Genomic DNA, 17,695 nt, shown 5'->3' with positions numbered 1-17,695 from the left:
GAATTTAATATTGAGATATAGTTGTATGTAAAAATGAAGCACATCTTAAAAAAGATAGTAACTTGTAGTTTCTAAGACTGAAAACATACCAAGACGTGCTTAGAGCTGGCGGTCCTTTCTTCCCTTATATTATTTCAAGTTAATTATTTGTCATACCAGCAAAAGGTGGAAGAGTTATGTTTGAAATGCAGTTAAGTTTGCTATTCACTATAAAAACAAAAGCTGAGTTTTGCTGGGAAGAGTAGAATGGAATTTTTTGATATATACTAGGTATCTGAGTTCTTGTTTAATCTCCTTGTTCTCTGGTTAGTATTAAATAATATCCTCTGTCAATCATTACTTATTATCATTGCATGTTTTCTCTTATTAAATCTGAGATAGCCAGTCTGCCAAAGGACACAAAGCAAAAATGATACTTATTAATGACAGATAACAGTGGAAGGAGGAGGGAGAGCAAAAAACCCTTTATATGGTTCCAGAAATTTTGTTTATGCAATACCACAGGTTGTTAAATGATAATGGAAATACAATGTCATGCTGTATTGTTTAAGAAGAGATTTCTTCTCTTATCTTTAATAATATTCCTTATGAAAATCAACAAAAAACCCAAACCCAACAAACGATTACATGTTTGCAAATTTTTATTTTGATCATGGAAAATACACTGTTCATTAACCATTGTTGTCAGTTGTATTGTCTTTGTGTTCCCATACATTTGCATGGAAATGTGAGAAAAACCCCTGAATTTTCTTTTGGTTAAACAAACTTCCCTAGCTCAGTGGGAAGCAGCATATATGCCAGAATGATTCCCACTTCCTTGATTGTGATGAAGCAGATTCTTCTGTTTCTAGACTAGTGTTTTGTCATGTTGATGAAGTATTTGTGTTACAGGGAATAATCCAGAATTAATACAATTCTGGTTGTTACTATTTGAGAAGCTGATGCTGATTACATGCAGAACAAGTGATTTATTGCCTTTGTTTTTTTCAGGTAGCAATCACAAATGAAATCTGGTTAAATCTGGTTTTATAAATATTGCTAAGAAATCCCATTTATTGCATTCTTCAATACTATGCAGAGAAAAAAAGTATATGAGTTGCAATAAAACTAGAGCTCAATTGTGTTTCACCTCTATAAGAATCTCCCCAAATTGTAGACTGAAATCCCTTTATAGGCAAGGTGTTAAGTCTTGTGCTTCTGGCAAGTCTTTTCTCTTCTTCTTGTTTCATTTTGTGTTAAGTGACCTGGAATGCAATATTAGAACCTGTTTTCAACTTCTTACAAAATTAATTTGTGGCTTATGTGACTATAAACTCCATGGAAATTTTTTTTCCAGGACAAGTCCCCTTTTATCTTAAGCCTCCAAGTATTTGTAGGATTTCAGAGGTTTAGATCGTCAGATAGCTTGAAAAGGGCATGCCAAGGTTTTCTTCACATTTTAAAATTAAATTTGTGTTTTTCTGAAACTTTCTGAAGACTTTGTACCTTTTATCAGTGGCTTGGGTCCTGTACAGGCTGTTGTGCTTTTTCTGTAACCAACACTGCAGAGCCTGTGTGGTTCTGACCTGCCTGAACAGCAGTGCTGTTGCTGCGACATTATTTAATCTTTCTTCCCTTGGCTGGGCTGGTACAGTTGATTTTATGACCATTTGCAACAGTCTGTGCATGTTGATGCAGCTCTGCTTTATTTAAGTAAGAAAAAATGCAATCTGCAAATAATCTTGACAGCTGTGGTTCATGTAGTACAGAAAACTTGCAGAGGGTAGCTCCTTATGTAATTAATGATCTTGGACAAGTGTCGTATATATATGACAATGTTTGTTATTACTGCCTTTTATTGCTTTATTGGCATCAGGAGAGCAGCTAGGGATGTTAGGGGGTGTAGTCTTGATGTTTCTGGCACAGGGAAGTCTGGGTGGGAAGCTTCCAACAGTTGTAAGAAGAAATTGAATCTATTTTAAAATCCTTTTCAGCCTAATTGCTACCCTGAGTTTTGTGTGAGGCAAGTAACATCCTGCAGTAGCTACCTAAAGTAAGCTGATTCTGTTTGCCACTTGTATTTCTATGATTCAAGAGCTTTAAGTATAGAGATCAATGTTGTACACTTCTTGTTTTCTATAAACAAGTCTGACTATAGTTAATGATTCAGGCAAGATGTGCCTGTGCATCTTCTCAGTAAAATGTAACCAAACCGGGAAGATCCCAGTGCCTAGGCAGCTTTTAAAATGTCTTGTTTATAGTAGTAATTACACTTTATGGCAGTCTCCAAAAAAAGCTTTCTTTTGGATGGGAGTTAGTTTTATTTTAAAAGCTAAAGTAACTGTGTCTGTAATTGGTTTTCCACCTACCTACAGTTTTGTTTCTAGGAGATCCCAAAGCCTTTCCCTCTTATCTTTGTATTCTGGAGATGAAGTGTTTCTTCTGATGGTAAGGAAGCAGACTGCAGAAATGACTTGTAAAGGAGTTATGAGCACAGCATATGGCAGATGTTCTGCAAAGGCACCACACCCCAGTCTAGCATTTCTTGTGAAGATAGTTAAAATTTTGAGGGGGAGACTCTGAAAAAGGCATGTCTTTTGGAGTGGGTGAGATTGAATGCAGAGTCATAACAGTCATTTCAGCATGTGCTTGGTCTTGCCCATAAAAATTCTTCTCCCTCCTCTTTGGTTTGCATTTCATTCTGAATTTGATTGTTTCCCAGCTCTGAAAGACATAAGCAAAGTTTCCAACCCACTTTTGCTCTTCTCTTGGATTGCAGTGAAACTTATCATTCCTTGGGTTGAGGTCCAGAAACTGGAAAGAACCTCCAATGTCTTCATGACCGACACAGTCCGTGTCACTACAGCAAATAAAGAGCGTGACTTCTCCACGTTCCTCAATATCACCGAGGCTTTCAGAATCATGGAGCAACTGGCAGATGTGACACTCCGACGGCTACTGGATAATGAAATCTTTGAGCTGGATCCAGGCCTGCAGGATCCTACTCAGATTACCAAGAGGTAAAAAGCTAAACTGCTGTATGAGCAGAGGTTCAAGAGCGGGCTTCACGGATTGCTTTGTTAGCTGGGGAAGATTTCAAAGCTTTGTTTGATTGGATGCAAAGGAGCCTTCATTATGTGTAATGGTGTTTCCAAAAGGTGCATTTTAACTTGTATGCAAGATACATTTTTCGACTTTATATTCTTCCCTTAAACAACACAAAGTTTCAAAAATACTGTTCCCACAGAAGGGAAGATTGCAACAAGGGATATTTTCCATCTTCCCTGAAAAGCAGCATTATGTTGCTTAATTTTTTGGTAATATGTAGGCTTTCCTAGTGCCTTCAGTTCTCTGCAATTACTGCTTTTTATCATATCTGAAACGTTAATTGGAATTCACACTAGTGTGAGTGCCACAGCCAATTTAGCAAGCAGTTAAGGACTTTAAAAATACACAGTTGTGGTATTGCTATTGTCAGCTCTATCCCTTGCATCCCTGAAATGCATCTCTGCATTCCTCTCCCACTACAGAAATGCATTTGGCTCTCAGGGAAAGATTGATGGCTATTTCTCTACTGGTAACACAACACACAACTCTGTGTTTTATTTGCTGTTTCCAGAAAGAGGGAGGGAAGCTGCCTTGAGGAATTTTAGGTGGGCAGGGTGGAATAGCCCAAACTGGAATTTACTTGGGGCATCAAGGTTAAGGTGCTGATTTAAACCACTTCTTTTCTGAATGGGATGTGAGGTGAGCAGTTACCTCCTCTTGAATCATGCCTTTTCTTGCTCTTCCTTCCTCTCCCTCTGCCAGGAGTGTGAAGGGAATCACCCAGGTGTTGCTTCCTGACTAAAACATTAGGAATGCATGGTATCATTTCCCAAAAAAGAGAGGCCAGTAGCCATTTTATTGTTTCTGAGGGACGTTTTTACAGTGGTGGTGGGCCTATAGCTCAGGTAACACTTTTGCAAAGTTTCATAATGGAGTTTAAAACAGTAAAATGGACTTCCTCTGCAATTTCATACGTACACACATTAAAGAAAATCACCGACACCATGATTTCATCTGTGATGTTATTGAAGAATTCACTTGAGGTAATACAGTGATGAGCAACCTTAAACATCTTTTTATCTCCTGGGGGGAGATTATTTTTCAGCATCTACCAATTTTTGTCATTGTCATTTCTCAAAATAGTCTTTGAAACAGGGGGACTAACTGAGTGGAAAGAAAATAAAATTACAGTTGTAAAGAAAAGTATAAGCTTAGTAATATGCTATGAAAAGGGGCTCTTGGGGAATCAACGTGTAAGTACCTTGTGGCATTCTGGAAAAGTAGTGTGTCTATTAGCAGTCAAGCAAGAGAAACAATCCTACACACTTACTCAAACAGATTCTCTCTCTCTCCTTCCCTCCTACTGAAGAAGAAAAAAGAAAGTTAAAGGAACAGAGGGAGAAAGAAGGACAGGAAATATATTTACTGGAGATTTCCTGGTCAAGATGTTCTCTGATCTGTGCTGTGATTTGGGATGGCAGAAAGGGAAACATGGAAGATACCAAAATCCCATTTCCTCTGCATGAACTAGGTAGTGGTTGGATAAGTTGCTGTTTCTGTTGCCCTTTGTCCCACTTCAGCAACTACTTTGATGTAAAGTGATGTAGCAACACTGTAGTTTGAATAGTGGATAAACTGGTTTTTAGTGTTAACATGTTTGGGGGGGATGTCGTACTTTTTTTGAAGTTTTGGTTGCTGCTTTTTTTCTTGAAGTCATTGTAGAACTATGAGAAAATTACTTTCCTCTCAACATGTTCCCACTAATAATTGTCATTGTTAACTCTTGTACATGATTTGGAAGCAAATAGTAATCTATGAAAATGAAAGCAGACACACACATCATTGGAACTATTCCAGCTCTGTCAAATTAATGAAGTTGCTGTAGGTGGCTTTTGTTTGCTTGGCTTTCCTTGGTGAGAGGCTTGTTTCAATATCTTTATTTTTAAAAAAATACATTTTCAGTGCCGTCATGATCTGTGTATTCTACAGTCTGAAAACCATAAACCTTTGCCATTCCTGAGACTCTTGGGGTCATATTGCTGAGCAGTGGAGGGATGGGACTCAGAGACACTGTGGGATTAGGCCCACAGCCTGTGACACAAATTATAACATGGCCAGAGTCAAACAAGTCAGTATGCAATTTTTGGTGCTGTTTAATGAAATGTTAAGGCACAGAACAATGGATTATGAAGGGATTAATTGAGGTCATTGCCATAAAAAGCAAAGTAAAACTGATGTGTTTGGTACCTACAAAAGCCATTTCTTGCAGACCTATGTATGAGCCATACAGTTTTACTGGAACAGATAGGGTCACTATTTTTCCTTTTTTAAAAGGAAGGGTGCAACACTCACTGGTATAGGTTTCTTGTACTTTTAATTTCCATCTCTTTCAGGATGCAAAAATAACCATTGCATTTCTCAAATGTAGTGAGAAATTCTCCAGAGCAGAACCCACATTTTAAAAGCTTTAGTGCTGGTGTCAGTAAGGTTTCAACAGTGTGATATGTTTTCTCAGGCTCTAACCACATCAGTTTCTTTTCTTATGTTTAACTGTGAATTACCAGTGAGAATGACTTTGCTTCATGTGAAGGCAAAGAAAGTTGTTAACGCTGATCTAAGCTCAATGGAAACTGTTTGAAGTATCCTGAGTCATAAATGTCACTTCAATCTGCATTTATTCCTCCAGAGAAGGAATCTGAGAATGCTTTAAACCTTGAGCAACAAGGAGAATGTGACTGGGAAGAACCTCTTTTTATTACCTCTCTGTAACAAAAGGTAGAGGTTATCTCTTTGTGATTGCCTAATGTCTTTTATAGGATTTGCAGTAATGGGAATATCAGGATCCATACCAGTTCTTCACTGTTCTGTCACTTAGAAGTCAGAGGTCTAAGTCGAATCTTTGGCACTTTTTGAGTCCATCACTTCTTGTTCTACCCAGTACTATTGAAGAGATCAGAGGTGCTCACTTTAGAGCAATCATTTGTGTATCTGAAGGTTGATACGCATCTTCTTTCTCTTTTTTTTCTTTAAACTGCACTAAAACTGCACTTTAAGCTAACTTCCACCAGGGTTTTGTTATCAGTCTGGATTTTAGCCATTCTGGTCACCCTTCTCTGGACATTCATCACTGATGCCATGTGGGGGCAGGCGTGTGGTGGTGGGATATAGGATTGCTCCAGAAACCTTGCCAGCATGGGGCTGCCATGCTGCATCTTGGTGGCCATGCACTTCTGCAGCCTGTGTTCCCTTCCTGCTGTGAGCACGAGGCTGTTGGCTCTTGTTCAGCTTGTGTAACCCCAGAGGATGGCTGCTGGTGGAGTTCATCTCCATGCTGCATTTGTGAAACTTATGATGTACAGCTGAAAATATTTGTAATACCTTTTTTCCCACAGCATCCCTTAAGTTTATGAATATAAATCTGAAGCTGATCCTGTTGTTATGTTCATTAGCCTCTACCAGCCTTGCATCAAGTGCAAGTTTAGCAACAAACTCTTGATCCATCATACAGGTTGCTGATGAAGACATGGAACAGAAGCTAATCTAAGACAGATTCCCAAGGGGGTCCTGTTGATACAACCTTCTAATTTATTAAGAAGCCCTGAAGGGCTGTGCTTTGAGGTAGTCTTTTGCAACTGTCTTGGTACAACAGTTTGTTGCTTCTAGTTTTATTAGTTCCATGAGAGGATATATCAAGACTTTCATAAATTTTGGCTAAAGCATTCATTGCAACTCCTTCATGTACAAGTCTAGTGTTCCTGCTGTGTAAGGGAATGATGTTCAGTTTACATGTGTCCTGACAAGTCCCTGTTGGTTCTTCTCAGATAACATCTCCTGGCTTACTTATAAGAAGCCTTTCTTCCCACATGAATTTAGCAGTTCTTCTAAGACATATATTGTTGGATGTATTATTTCCAAAGTATCTGACTTTCTGGAGTCTCAATAGTAAGAAGAATCTAGTAATCTGCCTCTTAAAGCAAGAGGTTAGTGAGTCTGTTTAGATTTTAGATAAGCAACAAGTGACTCAGCGGAGCTAAAATCTTGCCAAGTTGGCTTCTGCTGGATTTGAAGCACAGAAAAACATTTGACAGTGAGGACAGCATTTTAAGCATCCTGGTGCTTTTAGGCATTTTATTAGTTTTGTGTGTGTTATTTCCTTTAATTTAAAACTCTTGGAAGGTAACATGGGGGTCATGCACAAGGAGTTATTGCAGTTCAGGCTTGCCGTTCACTTTGAAGTGCTGGAGTTGGAGGCAGTCCATGATCCCATTACATGCAAGTTGGGAGCTGCACTCAGAAGGAATTGCTGAGTTTTTTGAAAAGTAGGGAACAAGGCAGTAGCATCTTGTTGCCTTTTATTCTTCTGGTGCTTGTGTAAATACTCCATAAACATTATTTTTACATAATGATAGCTTTCATTCTTTTAGTTAAGAATCACTCAGTATGCTGCATTTGCTTAAAAACAAACTGACTTAGAAATTGTAAGCAAGAGTAGAAATTTTCAAACAGGTAGGAGTTCAAATAGAAAGATTGCATTTCTGTTTGGTGTTGGAGGTCTTGTGAAACTCTAAATAGAAGCTGTGGGACTGGGTGACGTGGGCCATTTTTGTTGTATCACATTTAAACAATTGCCTGTCTTGTTTTAGGAGCTAAATTTGTTTGTGGGTTTTTTAGAGTTGTAGGGTTGGGGTTTATTTTAACCAGCTCTAATTTTGTTTTGGCTGAAGGGAAGCCTTTAAGCCCTAGAATTTGCTTGCTTAACAGGAAATATATTCGTGGTGTTCATCTTTGGAATAAAACCTCTTGTTTGAGCCCGCAGTGGTAAATGCTGACAGCATGTCATCCTTCTGCTACCATTTTTCGGTCTGGGATCTCTCCTCCAAGCAGGCTGGCCCATTTCAGCATTTGTTTCTGGGGCAGCCCTGGCTGTGGTGTGGTCTCTGTGATGTCCCTGTGTGAGCCTGTGTGTGAGTCATGGGGGGACAGGCAGTTCCAGGGATGTTGGGGTTGGCAGCCTTCCACAGGTACAGGGTGAGTTGGAATGGATACAGTGCTGGTGAATTTGCTTAGTTTCAGATGTGATTAATGTCATGGTTCTTCAGCTTAAAATCCTGTGGTTTGTTGTCTGAAAGGCCCTGCACGTGAAGCTCGCAGCCCCAAGAAATGCAGCAAAATCCTGAAAACTCAGAAGCTTCAGATTTTGGAGCATAGGAAACAGTCCGCTCTTAAATAACAGACAACATGTGCCTTAATAGAGGTCCCACCCTTCTGTATAAAGCCTCAATTTTCACATAAATGTTGAGAAATCTTCACAACCGAGTAGATGCAGGGAGGCTCTTACCTTTCAGCACAATAGCAAGGGAGCACAGCTCTACCAGACCTGACTGCAGATGCTATCAGCAGCATTCATCTGTGCTGTGCAAAAATGGAAAATATTTTAGTGGTGAGTTAACTAGGAGGCATATCCTGATCCAGCTTTGTCACAATAGCAGATCGCTGCAGGCACTTATCAGAGCTGCTCTCACTGTGGAATTTTAGTTCAGGAGCAACCTTTTTGTCTTTCTTCACAAATAGGGTTTCTCTTTGTTCTCTGTGAAAAACAGGAGACTATTTGTCTGCTTTCTTTGGATAATATTATTAAGGAAGATAATGCTTGAGAAGGAAACAGAAGCTGAACACTGGTTGAGCGTATTCTGTCTTTTCTCTTGCTTGCAGATACAGATCCTCTCTTCTCAGGTCTCATTTTGTTCTGGATTGTCTTCCTTCCTGTTTCACATGGCTATGTCTTTTTCTGTGGATTAAACTAAACTAAAAAAGAAGAAACCCAAACAAACAATTGATTTTCTTATTGAGGCAGTAGCTTCATTTATCTCAACTTACATTTTAACAGCAGAGCTGGGGTAGAGGGAAGGTGTCTGCAGAAGAGCAGGGTGAAGGAAGGAGTGGAAAGGGGATTTACAGCACCAAGGTACCACTCCCTGTTATGCTTCAGCCCACGCTTTAAATTCTTTCAGTGGAACAAAATCAAGCTTTTTTTTTCTCCCTTTTTTCTTTCTTCTCCCTAAAGTGAATCATGCTAGGAAAAATGTACTTGTAGTAAAGACAATTACAGAATTTAAGCCCTAATGTTTCTGGAGCTGCTGGTGGTGAGCTAATAGCCATGGCCTGTTTATAATGTAATTGCATAGTTCTCCAAATTACTGCAGGCTTCTTCATTAAGAAAGGAGAAGAAAATTAAGTCCCCAAAGCCAAGTCTGTATAACCATGGCTCAGTAATGAAAGTTTCATTTATTTAAACTTTTCTTTCCATGTAAATGTGGATGGGTGGCTGGAAGGAGGCCAAGTTCAAACTGAGTGTGGCTGGTGCTGTTATTCCCAACTGAGTGTGTAAATGACCTGAAACTGTTCTGAGTTTTGAAACTGTTCTGAGGGCTCTGTGAGACTGATACCTCTGCAAGTGAAGGATTCTATCATGTAAATGCCACCATCATTAACACTTCTATTACAGACCACTTTGGAAGCAGTCATTGAGCAAATGCTTTACTTTTGGGTGCAGGTGCAAGTCCCTGAGGTGATGTTGGTAACGCTACTGTGAAGGGAAACAAGGAACATCAAACTAATCTCCCTTGCTCAATATATGTTCATCAGATGAAAGATTTAATTATCTCCTAGGCACTGAAATTTGTAGCTCTTGGAGTCTGTACAGTCATACAGCAGCCATAGAAAATGCATGGTTTAAAAATAATTGAAAAAAACCCCAAACCAGCAAAACAGCTGATTCGGATTACTTTCCCTTCCTAGTTACTGTACTAGTTGCTTTTGACCTTATTATTAAAAAGCAGTTATTGATAATGTTTTTTCTTTTAACATATTTTAAAGTTGCTTATATAGTGCTCTTTTCACATAGGCACTGAAGATTGCTGTGCATGATGTTTTTATTCTGTATTCCTTGCTCCTGGTGAGGTCAACAAAAAATTTATTCTCACATTGCATGTCCTGGCTTTCAGGATCTTGTGATTCTTTCTTGCTGCTTTTTCTTAAGGGATCTTGAAGCCAGAGCACAGAATGAATTCTTTCGGGCCTTCTTCAGATTGCCCAGGAAGGAGAAGCTGCATGAAGTTGTGGACTGTTCTCTGTGGACGCCGTTCAGTCGCTGTCACACAGCGGGGAGGATGTACACTTCAGACAGTTATATCTGTTTTGCCAGCAAAGAAAATGGCTGCTGTACTGTTATCATCCCACTTAGAGAGGTAGAGTTGTTTGTTTGTTTCACTTTGGATCCTTATCTGCCTTTTACTGCCCTAAGCCTCTGCTGCCACTTGACTTTCCTGCAAAGAATTGTTTGATGAAAAAGCTTGTGTGTATCTTGCCTACAGGATTCTTGTACAGTTTGTTCTGGGTCTCACTAGGGCCTGAGCTCCTAAAAATATGGGTGATTCAAAGTGAAGTATGGACAGGTGATGCAGCAGTTCAGAAAACTTCAAAAAGAGTCTGCTTGGCTCAAGACTTGGACAAGGCTCCCCTCTCAGCTCTACAAATGTGTACATTCAGCTTGATGTTTATGGAGATTGGCTTGGACCCATTCCAGCAATGCTAAAACACCCTTGCCTGGGATCAACACAAGTGTTGAGCTCTCCCTCCATAGACAGCCTTTAACAGACCTGTGGGTACTTGGCCAAGCTGTAGGGCAGAGAGAAGGAGGGGATGTTATGGATGCAGTGATGGGCTGACAAATTTCCATGAAATCAAGAGATGAATTTAAATGGAGGGAGAGCACAAGAAAAGGTGATGGGAGTAGAACAGAAGAAGGAAGCTGTCAGCTAACATCTGTCTGATCTGATGTGAATACAAGGCTGTTGTGATCTCTTAATTAAAGCTTTCCTTTCATCCTCAACTAATAATAGAGTAACATCCAAATCATATTGTAACTGTAGCAACTTACCTTCCACTGTTGCAGAAACAGAAAACAATATGAGAACAGTGTTGTTAACAAAACAACTGTTTTTCTCCATCTTCAAAGGTGGGAAAGTAAATTTCCTCCTCCAATCCCCGGAATTTGATGAAGGTGATCCTTTTGGAAAGAATTTTTCAAATCATACACCCCTTTCTTATCTTTTCTCTCAGTCTGCTGTTTAGAGGTAGGATGCAAAGTAATTTAGAAAAAAAAAAAAAAAGGCATCTGGGATACTTTTTGGCATCTGCTTTGAGCTTCTAGAGAGACCATGAACTTCAGGCAGTAGGATGGGTTTGATCAAGGAAAGCCAGTATGAAAAACCACATTTAAAGCATGCACATGAAATGCTGTGTTTTGGTACACATAGAATATTTTTTGGTGGATGTGGTGCCTAATGTGTTTTCTGTAATGTCTCTGGAAAAGGTAATCAGTATAGAGAAGATGGAGGACACAAGCCTTCTCCCTAATCCCATCATTGTTAGCATAAGAAGTAAGACAGCCTTTCAGTTCATTGAGCTGAAGGACCGGGATGCTTTGGTGGAGAACCTGCTCCAGAGGTTAAAAGAGGTGAACTCCAGCAACCCATTGCACTGTAACAACTTGCAAAATAACAATCAGGTACTGGACTTTTATTATTAATTTATTGTGTTCATCCATTATTCCACTCTCCTGCCTTTTTTGGGAAGCCCCCAAATTGATCTTAAGCCAATGCTTATCTGATGCCACCTTTAAGGACCTGGCTGTGATTGATGTGCTGGGGAGAGCAAGTTCTGCAGTGGGCAGCTGGGCTGCCCTTCACAGAGACCTTAACAATCTGGAGGAATGAAGTGATAGAAATCTCACAAAGGTGAACAAAAGCAAATGTGAAACCTGGCAAAATAAGTCCATGTGACAGGAGAGGCTGGGGACTGGCTGGTTAGAGAACAGCTGTGTGGAAAAGGTGCAGGAGTCATGAACAAGTCAAGCCTGTAAGTCAGCAGTGTGCTCTTAAAATGCAGAGGACAACCCCATATCAGGTTGTACTAGCAGGATTGTAACCATCAGATCACAGAATGTTATTATGTTGTAATATGTTATTATTCCCTTTTATTCAGCACTTATGAGGCTGATCAGGAGTACTGTGTCTAGTTTTGACTCTGCTTGATTACACATGAAAAGCATTGATAATTGAGAGTACATCTAGTGGAGGGCTGTAAGATGGTCAGGGGCTAGAGCACATGCTTTATAAGGAGAGGTGGAGGGAGCAGGGCTTCCTCAGCCAGTCTTCTGCCAAGTAGTGGGGAGTTTGAAGATCAACTCGACTGGGCACAGACCCCAGCAACCAGGGCTGAGGGCTCTTGCTTTGAGTAGGGGATTGAAAACTATAGTCCTCTCCAACATAAATTGTTCTGATTTTATCTTTCAAATCATAATAGCAGAAAACTGTTTGGTAGCTTGCCATCAAGGATACTTAGAATTGGCGAACAACTTCTGTTTTAAAGTAAAAACCCTTTTCCTGACATGTAAGTGAATGACAATATGTATAAAGTCTTGAATAAGACCTTTCCTCCTGAAAGGTGCTACAGGTTTTGATGCAAAAGGCAAAGGGTAACTCAGCTCTCTGACTTGAGGACAGTTGAGGGTGTAGTTCTTAGCCTTTTCAGTCACTGCCACTTTGATTTGGCATTGCAGAATAGCCTTGCCTTCAGATCCATGTGCACACTGGGGGATGATGAGCCTGCGTGTCTGGGAACAGAGGCTTCACCAGCGAAAGAGAGAAGTGAATGTGAAAAGGAGAACAATTACTTGCTCAATGCAGAAGCACTAAGGTCAGACTTTCATCAGTCAGGAATGCCAGGCCTTGATTTTGGAAAGGTATGTCACATTTGGGGAAGCTGTAGGAGTTTTAGATTTTGTTTTGTTTTTAAAAAAGCTGGGGTTACATTCAGACAGATAGGCATTTTTAGTAAAATACATTCTGTATTGGTTGGAGAAGTCAGATATGGGATTACAGCTTTTCTATTTGCTCGGATTTTTATCTTCCCCCATTTCATTCTGGTGAATATTTATAATTTTTATCCCTGTGTGGTGAATTAGATACGGAAAGTGGGGAAAGTTGAAGTTCCTAGAGCAGGCTTCTCATTTCCATTGGTAATGGAATACCTTGTGGAATTTCTAATACGTGAAATGCTTTTGTTTATCAGCTCTTGCATGCACATGATCTTTTTTTTTTTTAAATACATCTTCTTGTTCCCAGTCTAGGGAGCAAATCAAAGAGAGCCTGTGGGATGACCATTTTGTAGAGTATGGCAGAACTGTGTCCATGTTTCGCACAGAGAAAATCAGAAAACTTGTTGCTATGGGAATTCCTGAATCCTTAAGAGGCAAACTCTGGCTGCTTTTCTCAGGTAGGCATGCTTAGAAATGTTGGCTCTAGGCTTCATCTGACTCTGGACATGGCAAAACATTCAGGCAAGAAACCTCTCAAGGGCAGTTAAATGTCCTTTACATGTAACCTGTGATACTACTTAAGGAAAAGACATGATCTAAACTGAACTAATATATGCAAGGAAGTACCCAGGTAGATCTGTAGATTTTTATGTCAGGATGATATCATATGATGTACAGAAGAATCAAAATAACATCTTTGTAATCTATGTAAGCTAAAATTAGCATCATGTTTTCATGAAACAATGTTCATCTTCAAGCAGCAATTAGATTGTAGAGTAAATACTGAGTTAGCCCTAGACAAATCAGATTATTGCAAAATAATGACAATCTCAATGTTGGCAGACCTGCTTCTGCTTCTTGTTGAATGTTGGCAGGGCTTACAGAAACTGGAGATGGAAAAAACTAATTTCATTGACAGATATGGCAGAGCCAGAACGTGCCTACAGTATGGTCTCAAGTTTTGTCCTTAGTCCAATATATGACATATTCAGACATTTGTAAATGTGGAGTTTTCCTCCTCGAAGCATGTGAACAGTGCTGAATACATTTCTCCCAATAATACGTGTGGGTGATGAGACACTTGGAAGGGTTTGCCTAGAGAAGCTGTGGGTGCCCCATCCCTGGAAGTGTTCAAGGCCAGGCTGGATGAGGCTTTGAGCAACCTGGTCTTGTGAAAGGCGTCCCTGCCCACAGCAGGAAGGTTAGAATGAGATAATCTATAACCAATACTTTCAACCCAAACCAATACTTTCTGCTGGAGATATCTTTTGCTGAATCAAAGTGTTTTGAATGATGTTGTGTCATGTAAGCCTTGCTAATACTTAGTTTTCAAGACATATACTCTGCTAGGACTTTTTCTTTTAGGTTTGGATATTCAAGACCTTGGGGAAAACCATCATGCTTATACCCTTTTGAGCAGTAATTCCCACAACACTTCGGTTTAGCATCGTCCTTATCCACTCCCATCTTCCTCTCTCTCCCTTCCTGCTACCTTCAGACGCTGAGACAGATCTGGCCTCACACCCTGGCTACTACGTGCATTTGGTGGAGGCATCCATGGGCAAATGCTGCATGGCGACAGAGGAGATCGAGCGTGACCTGCACCGCTCGCTGCCCGAGCACCCGGCCTTCCAGAGCGAGACAGGGATCGCTGCCCTGAGGAGGGTGCTCACGGCGTACGCACACAGGAACCCCAAAATAGGATACTGCCAGGTGAGACATTCCCAGCACAACCATGCTCCCTGCTTTTTCCCCCTTTCTTCCCACTCTCTGTCATTCTCTTGAGAGTGCTTTAATGGTGCTTTTGATAAATAAATGCCCTTTTAGTTGGAAAAGTACATAATTTTAGATACTAAATATCATTTTTCCTTGGAAAACAAACACATAGGCTCATCAAAAGGCTCTGTCTTACCAATAATATTCCTTCAGTATTTTGCAAACTGCATTTTTAGTTACAAGAGGGGAAAAAATTGTTTCTGATGCTTCTGTTTGTTCAAAAGTGCATTTCTTGGCCAATACTTGAAAGTAGTGCAGGGCGAATTGGCCTACACAGATGAGATTTATGTAGTGCACTGGGGCAGAGGCTTCATGAACCTTTCTGCCACTTTCTTTCAAAACTGATGAGAAATGATGAAAGTACTTTGTCTAGCTAGCCAACTCCCTGAATTCTGATTAACATGAGAGTGGTCCTGACATGGGAATAGGGGGCACTGAAAGCAGCTCCCAAAAACATCTTGCAGGATCAGTTACCGCTTTGTCTTGGCTAATTCAGTACTGTGCTTCTCTCCATTGTTTCCTATTGCTCTTATGAAAAGCCATATACATAAACTTGGAAAATTTGCTATGCCTGTGGGTTGCAATTATATATTTGATGTCTGTTCTCTCTTTTTCTTGCTATTTTTTTTCTTAGTTCTTTATATCCTGTTAGGCTACATTTCTTTCTATAAAAATAGCCACAGTTGAGCTTTTGTCAGTAGGATTTGCTGTCACTAACAAATCCCATTTTCTTTTTGCTCTTGTCAGTCTATGAATATTTTGACCTCTGTGTTACTGCTGTATGCCAAAGAGGAAGAAGCCTTTTGGCTGCTGGTTGCTGTGTGTGAGCGGATGCTGCCGGATTACTTCAACCACCGAGTGATAGGTGAGCTCATGTTCCTTGTCTTGCAGACTGGGAAGGGGCAGCCATATGGCACAGGGCTGGGGAAAATGCACAGGATCAGCTGGGGTCCAGAGCCCGTGGATGAGGTGCTCCATGTCCTTATGTGGTGTGCAGAGACAGCAGTGGTGGCTGCTCAGATTTCAGCCAGGGTTGGTTTTGGTCTGAAGGGTTTGAACTGCAAGATCTGTAAATATGTGCTCAGCTTTACAGTTTGTTTTTTTCTTTCTTGTTGGTCAGAAATTGGTGACACATTTGCCTGTTACATAAATAGAAGAGCTTGTGGGTCTTGGCTAGGAGCGTGCACTGTTAGAGACTCGAGCTGTTTAAGATAAAGATCTGCTTTGTGATCTGAACTGTCTGAATTGCCTGACTGCTGGAGCAATGCAGGCTTGCATCTACGCTAGCCCTTAGTAATGAGGTCTAATACATTACTCTAGCCCTTAGTAACGAGGGCTAGAGTAATGAGCTCTGCCATGCACTGTATGTGCTGTGTCTCCTGTGTAGTGGCATTATTTTTGAGACTGTTGTGCAGAATGCCTAATGCATACAGAAAGAGAGGGGCTGAGCAGTATTTGTTCTTTGCAGTAATTTTCTTCCCTCACAGTAATGTTTGATAGCTTTTCCCGTTTTAAGGCTAACCTTAGTCCATAGCTGCAGCATCTGCTGTTACACCCTTGCTGTGGCAGAGAGGGACCAGGGTCACATATGAGGAAGTGAGGATAGGAGCAAATCCCTGGCAGTAGTGGTTCTGGGAGCTAGAAATGGCGTGGGCACTCTTGTGCTGCCTGTGGAGTGGAAGGAGACATTTGAGAAAACTTCCAGTCTTTTCCTTGAAGGATGGGGTTGTCATACCTTCTTTCAGACACTGTGTCAGTGCTCAGTTTCTGTCTTGTCTGAATGGGCAAGAAGGTAAGTTAAAGCTGAGTTATTCCAAAGTTTAGCTGGATGCTTAGCATGGTTTGTAGTGCTCTGAATGCCATTGGTATTTTCTGCTAGTGGACTGGGCATTGTAACTGTCCCATTTGTCAGAATTTTTCTTCTTGTCTTCAAACATGACTTTAAACTGCTATTTTGATAATTGACTTCCATGTTTGTCTGTCTCCTTCCTTGATTAAAGGAGCACAGCTTTATTGGTACTCAAGCATTTCTGGATATCAACAGCATGCTTTGGATTACTCATAGCTTTGATGCTTGCTGGGTTATTGCCCTTAAGTAGCTCTCTGTCTGCCCAGCCTAATGAGTTGTCTTCACCTGGCCAGCTGTACCCCTGCCTTGTTGTTCTTCATTTGTGCTTTGTATCTTGCCTGTCACTTGCCATGGCTACAGCCTACACTGTTCAAGTGCTGCAAGTTCTGGTTGCCCTGTCTCTCTATTTTCTGGCCCTCTTTACCCCAAGGAAACAGTACTGTGTCTCTCTACTGCCATGGCTCACCACACTGTGAAGAGCCAGGAGTTCAGCTTGGAAGTTGCCTTGCTCTCCCTCGCTGAGTGGCACTGGTGCAATTTTGCAGCATGGTTGCTTCACTGAGCACTTCTGTAGCTCTGCTTTACCCTAGAACTTAACGTGCCCATATTGGTGCTACTGATCTTTTCCACCCTGCCCCTCCTCTGGTTCCTGTTGCTTGAGTTAGTGTTCTTGGCTCTGCATTTCAGTCAGCCTTCTTTTCTGATTTGCAACCAGCTCTTGTCTAAACTTTGTATTGTTTCTTCCTGCGTAACACTTCCAAGACCCAACTTTTCCTCTTTGTGCACCCTGCCAATACTGTTGTCCAATTTTGATCTCTCAAAAACTTCAGTGATCTCTGACCTTGCACCCGTTACTGTGCTTTTCCTCTTCAGTGTCAGCCAGTAATCTCTACAGTCCAAACAGCTACCAAATTAATGACCTTGGTTATAACAGGTCTTCTTAGCTTCCTTTTGTCTCGGATCTTTTCTTTATGACTTTCAAAATCTTCTACTTATTTATGTGTGTGTTTATATAGTTAGTTAGAACTTTTGCTTTCAAAACTTAGGCATTTCAGTCCTTCTCAACCTTTTTGCTTTCACCTCTCTCCTTCAGCCTTGCCAGCTCTGACCCCTTTCACAAGCTTTTTCATTATTTCACTGCTTGCAAATGGGAAAAGCCTACA

At 40.6% G+C, this 17,695-nt stretch overlaps 1 protein-coding gene across 2 annotated transcripts in view; it reads left to right on the top strand.

The window, feature by feature from the left end:
• TBC1D8 (TBC1 domain family member 8) overlaps positions 1–17,695 on the top strand; it is a 48,225-nt gene that overhangs the window by 20,952 nt on the left and 9,578 nt on the right. For both annotated transcript variants that reach the window (XM_033051201.1, XM_033051200.1), the window contains exons 5-11: positions 2,759–2,999; positions 10,067–10,274; positions 11,402–11,596; positions 12,650–12,832; positions 13,215–13,365; positions 14,406–14,620; positions 15,431–15,548. In XM_033051201.1, coding sequence (XP_032907092.1) covers positions 2,759–2,999; positions 10,067–10,274; positions 11,402–11,596; positions 12,650–12,832; positions 13,215–13,365; positions 14,406–14,620; positions 15,431–15,548 — 1,311 coding nt within the window. The remainder of the gene's footprint in view (positions 1–2,758; positions 3,000–10,066; positions 10,275–11,401; positions 11,597–12,649; positions 12,833–13,214; positions 13,366–14,405; positions 14,621–15,430; positions 15,549–17,695) is intronic.

The sequence above is a fragment of the Catharus ustulatus genome, chromosome 2, assembly GCF_009819885.2.
Source record: "Catharus ustulatus isolate bCatUst1 chromosome 2, bCatUst1.pri.v2, whole genome shotgun sequence".
Classification (NCBI taxonomy): domain Eukaryota; kingdom Metazoa; phylum Chordata; class Aves; order Passeriformes; family Turdidae; genus Catharus; species Catharus ustulatus.
This window is presented reverse-complemented; position numbering and strand designations above follow the sequence as displayed.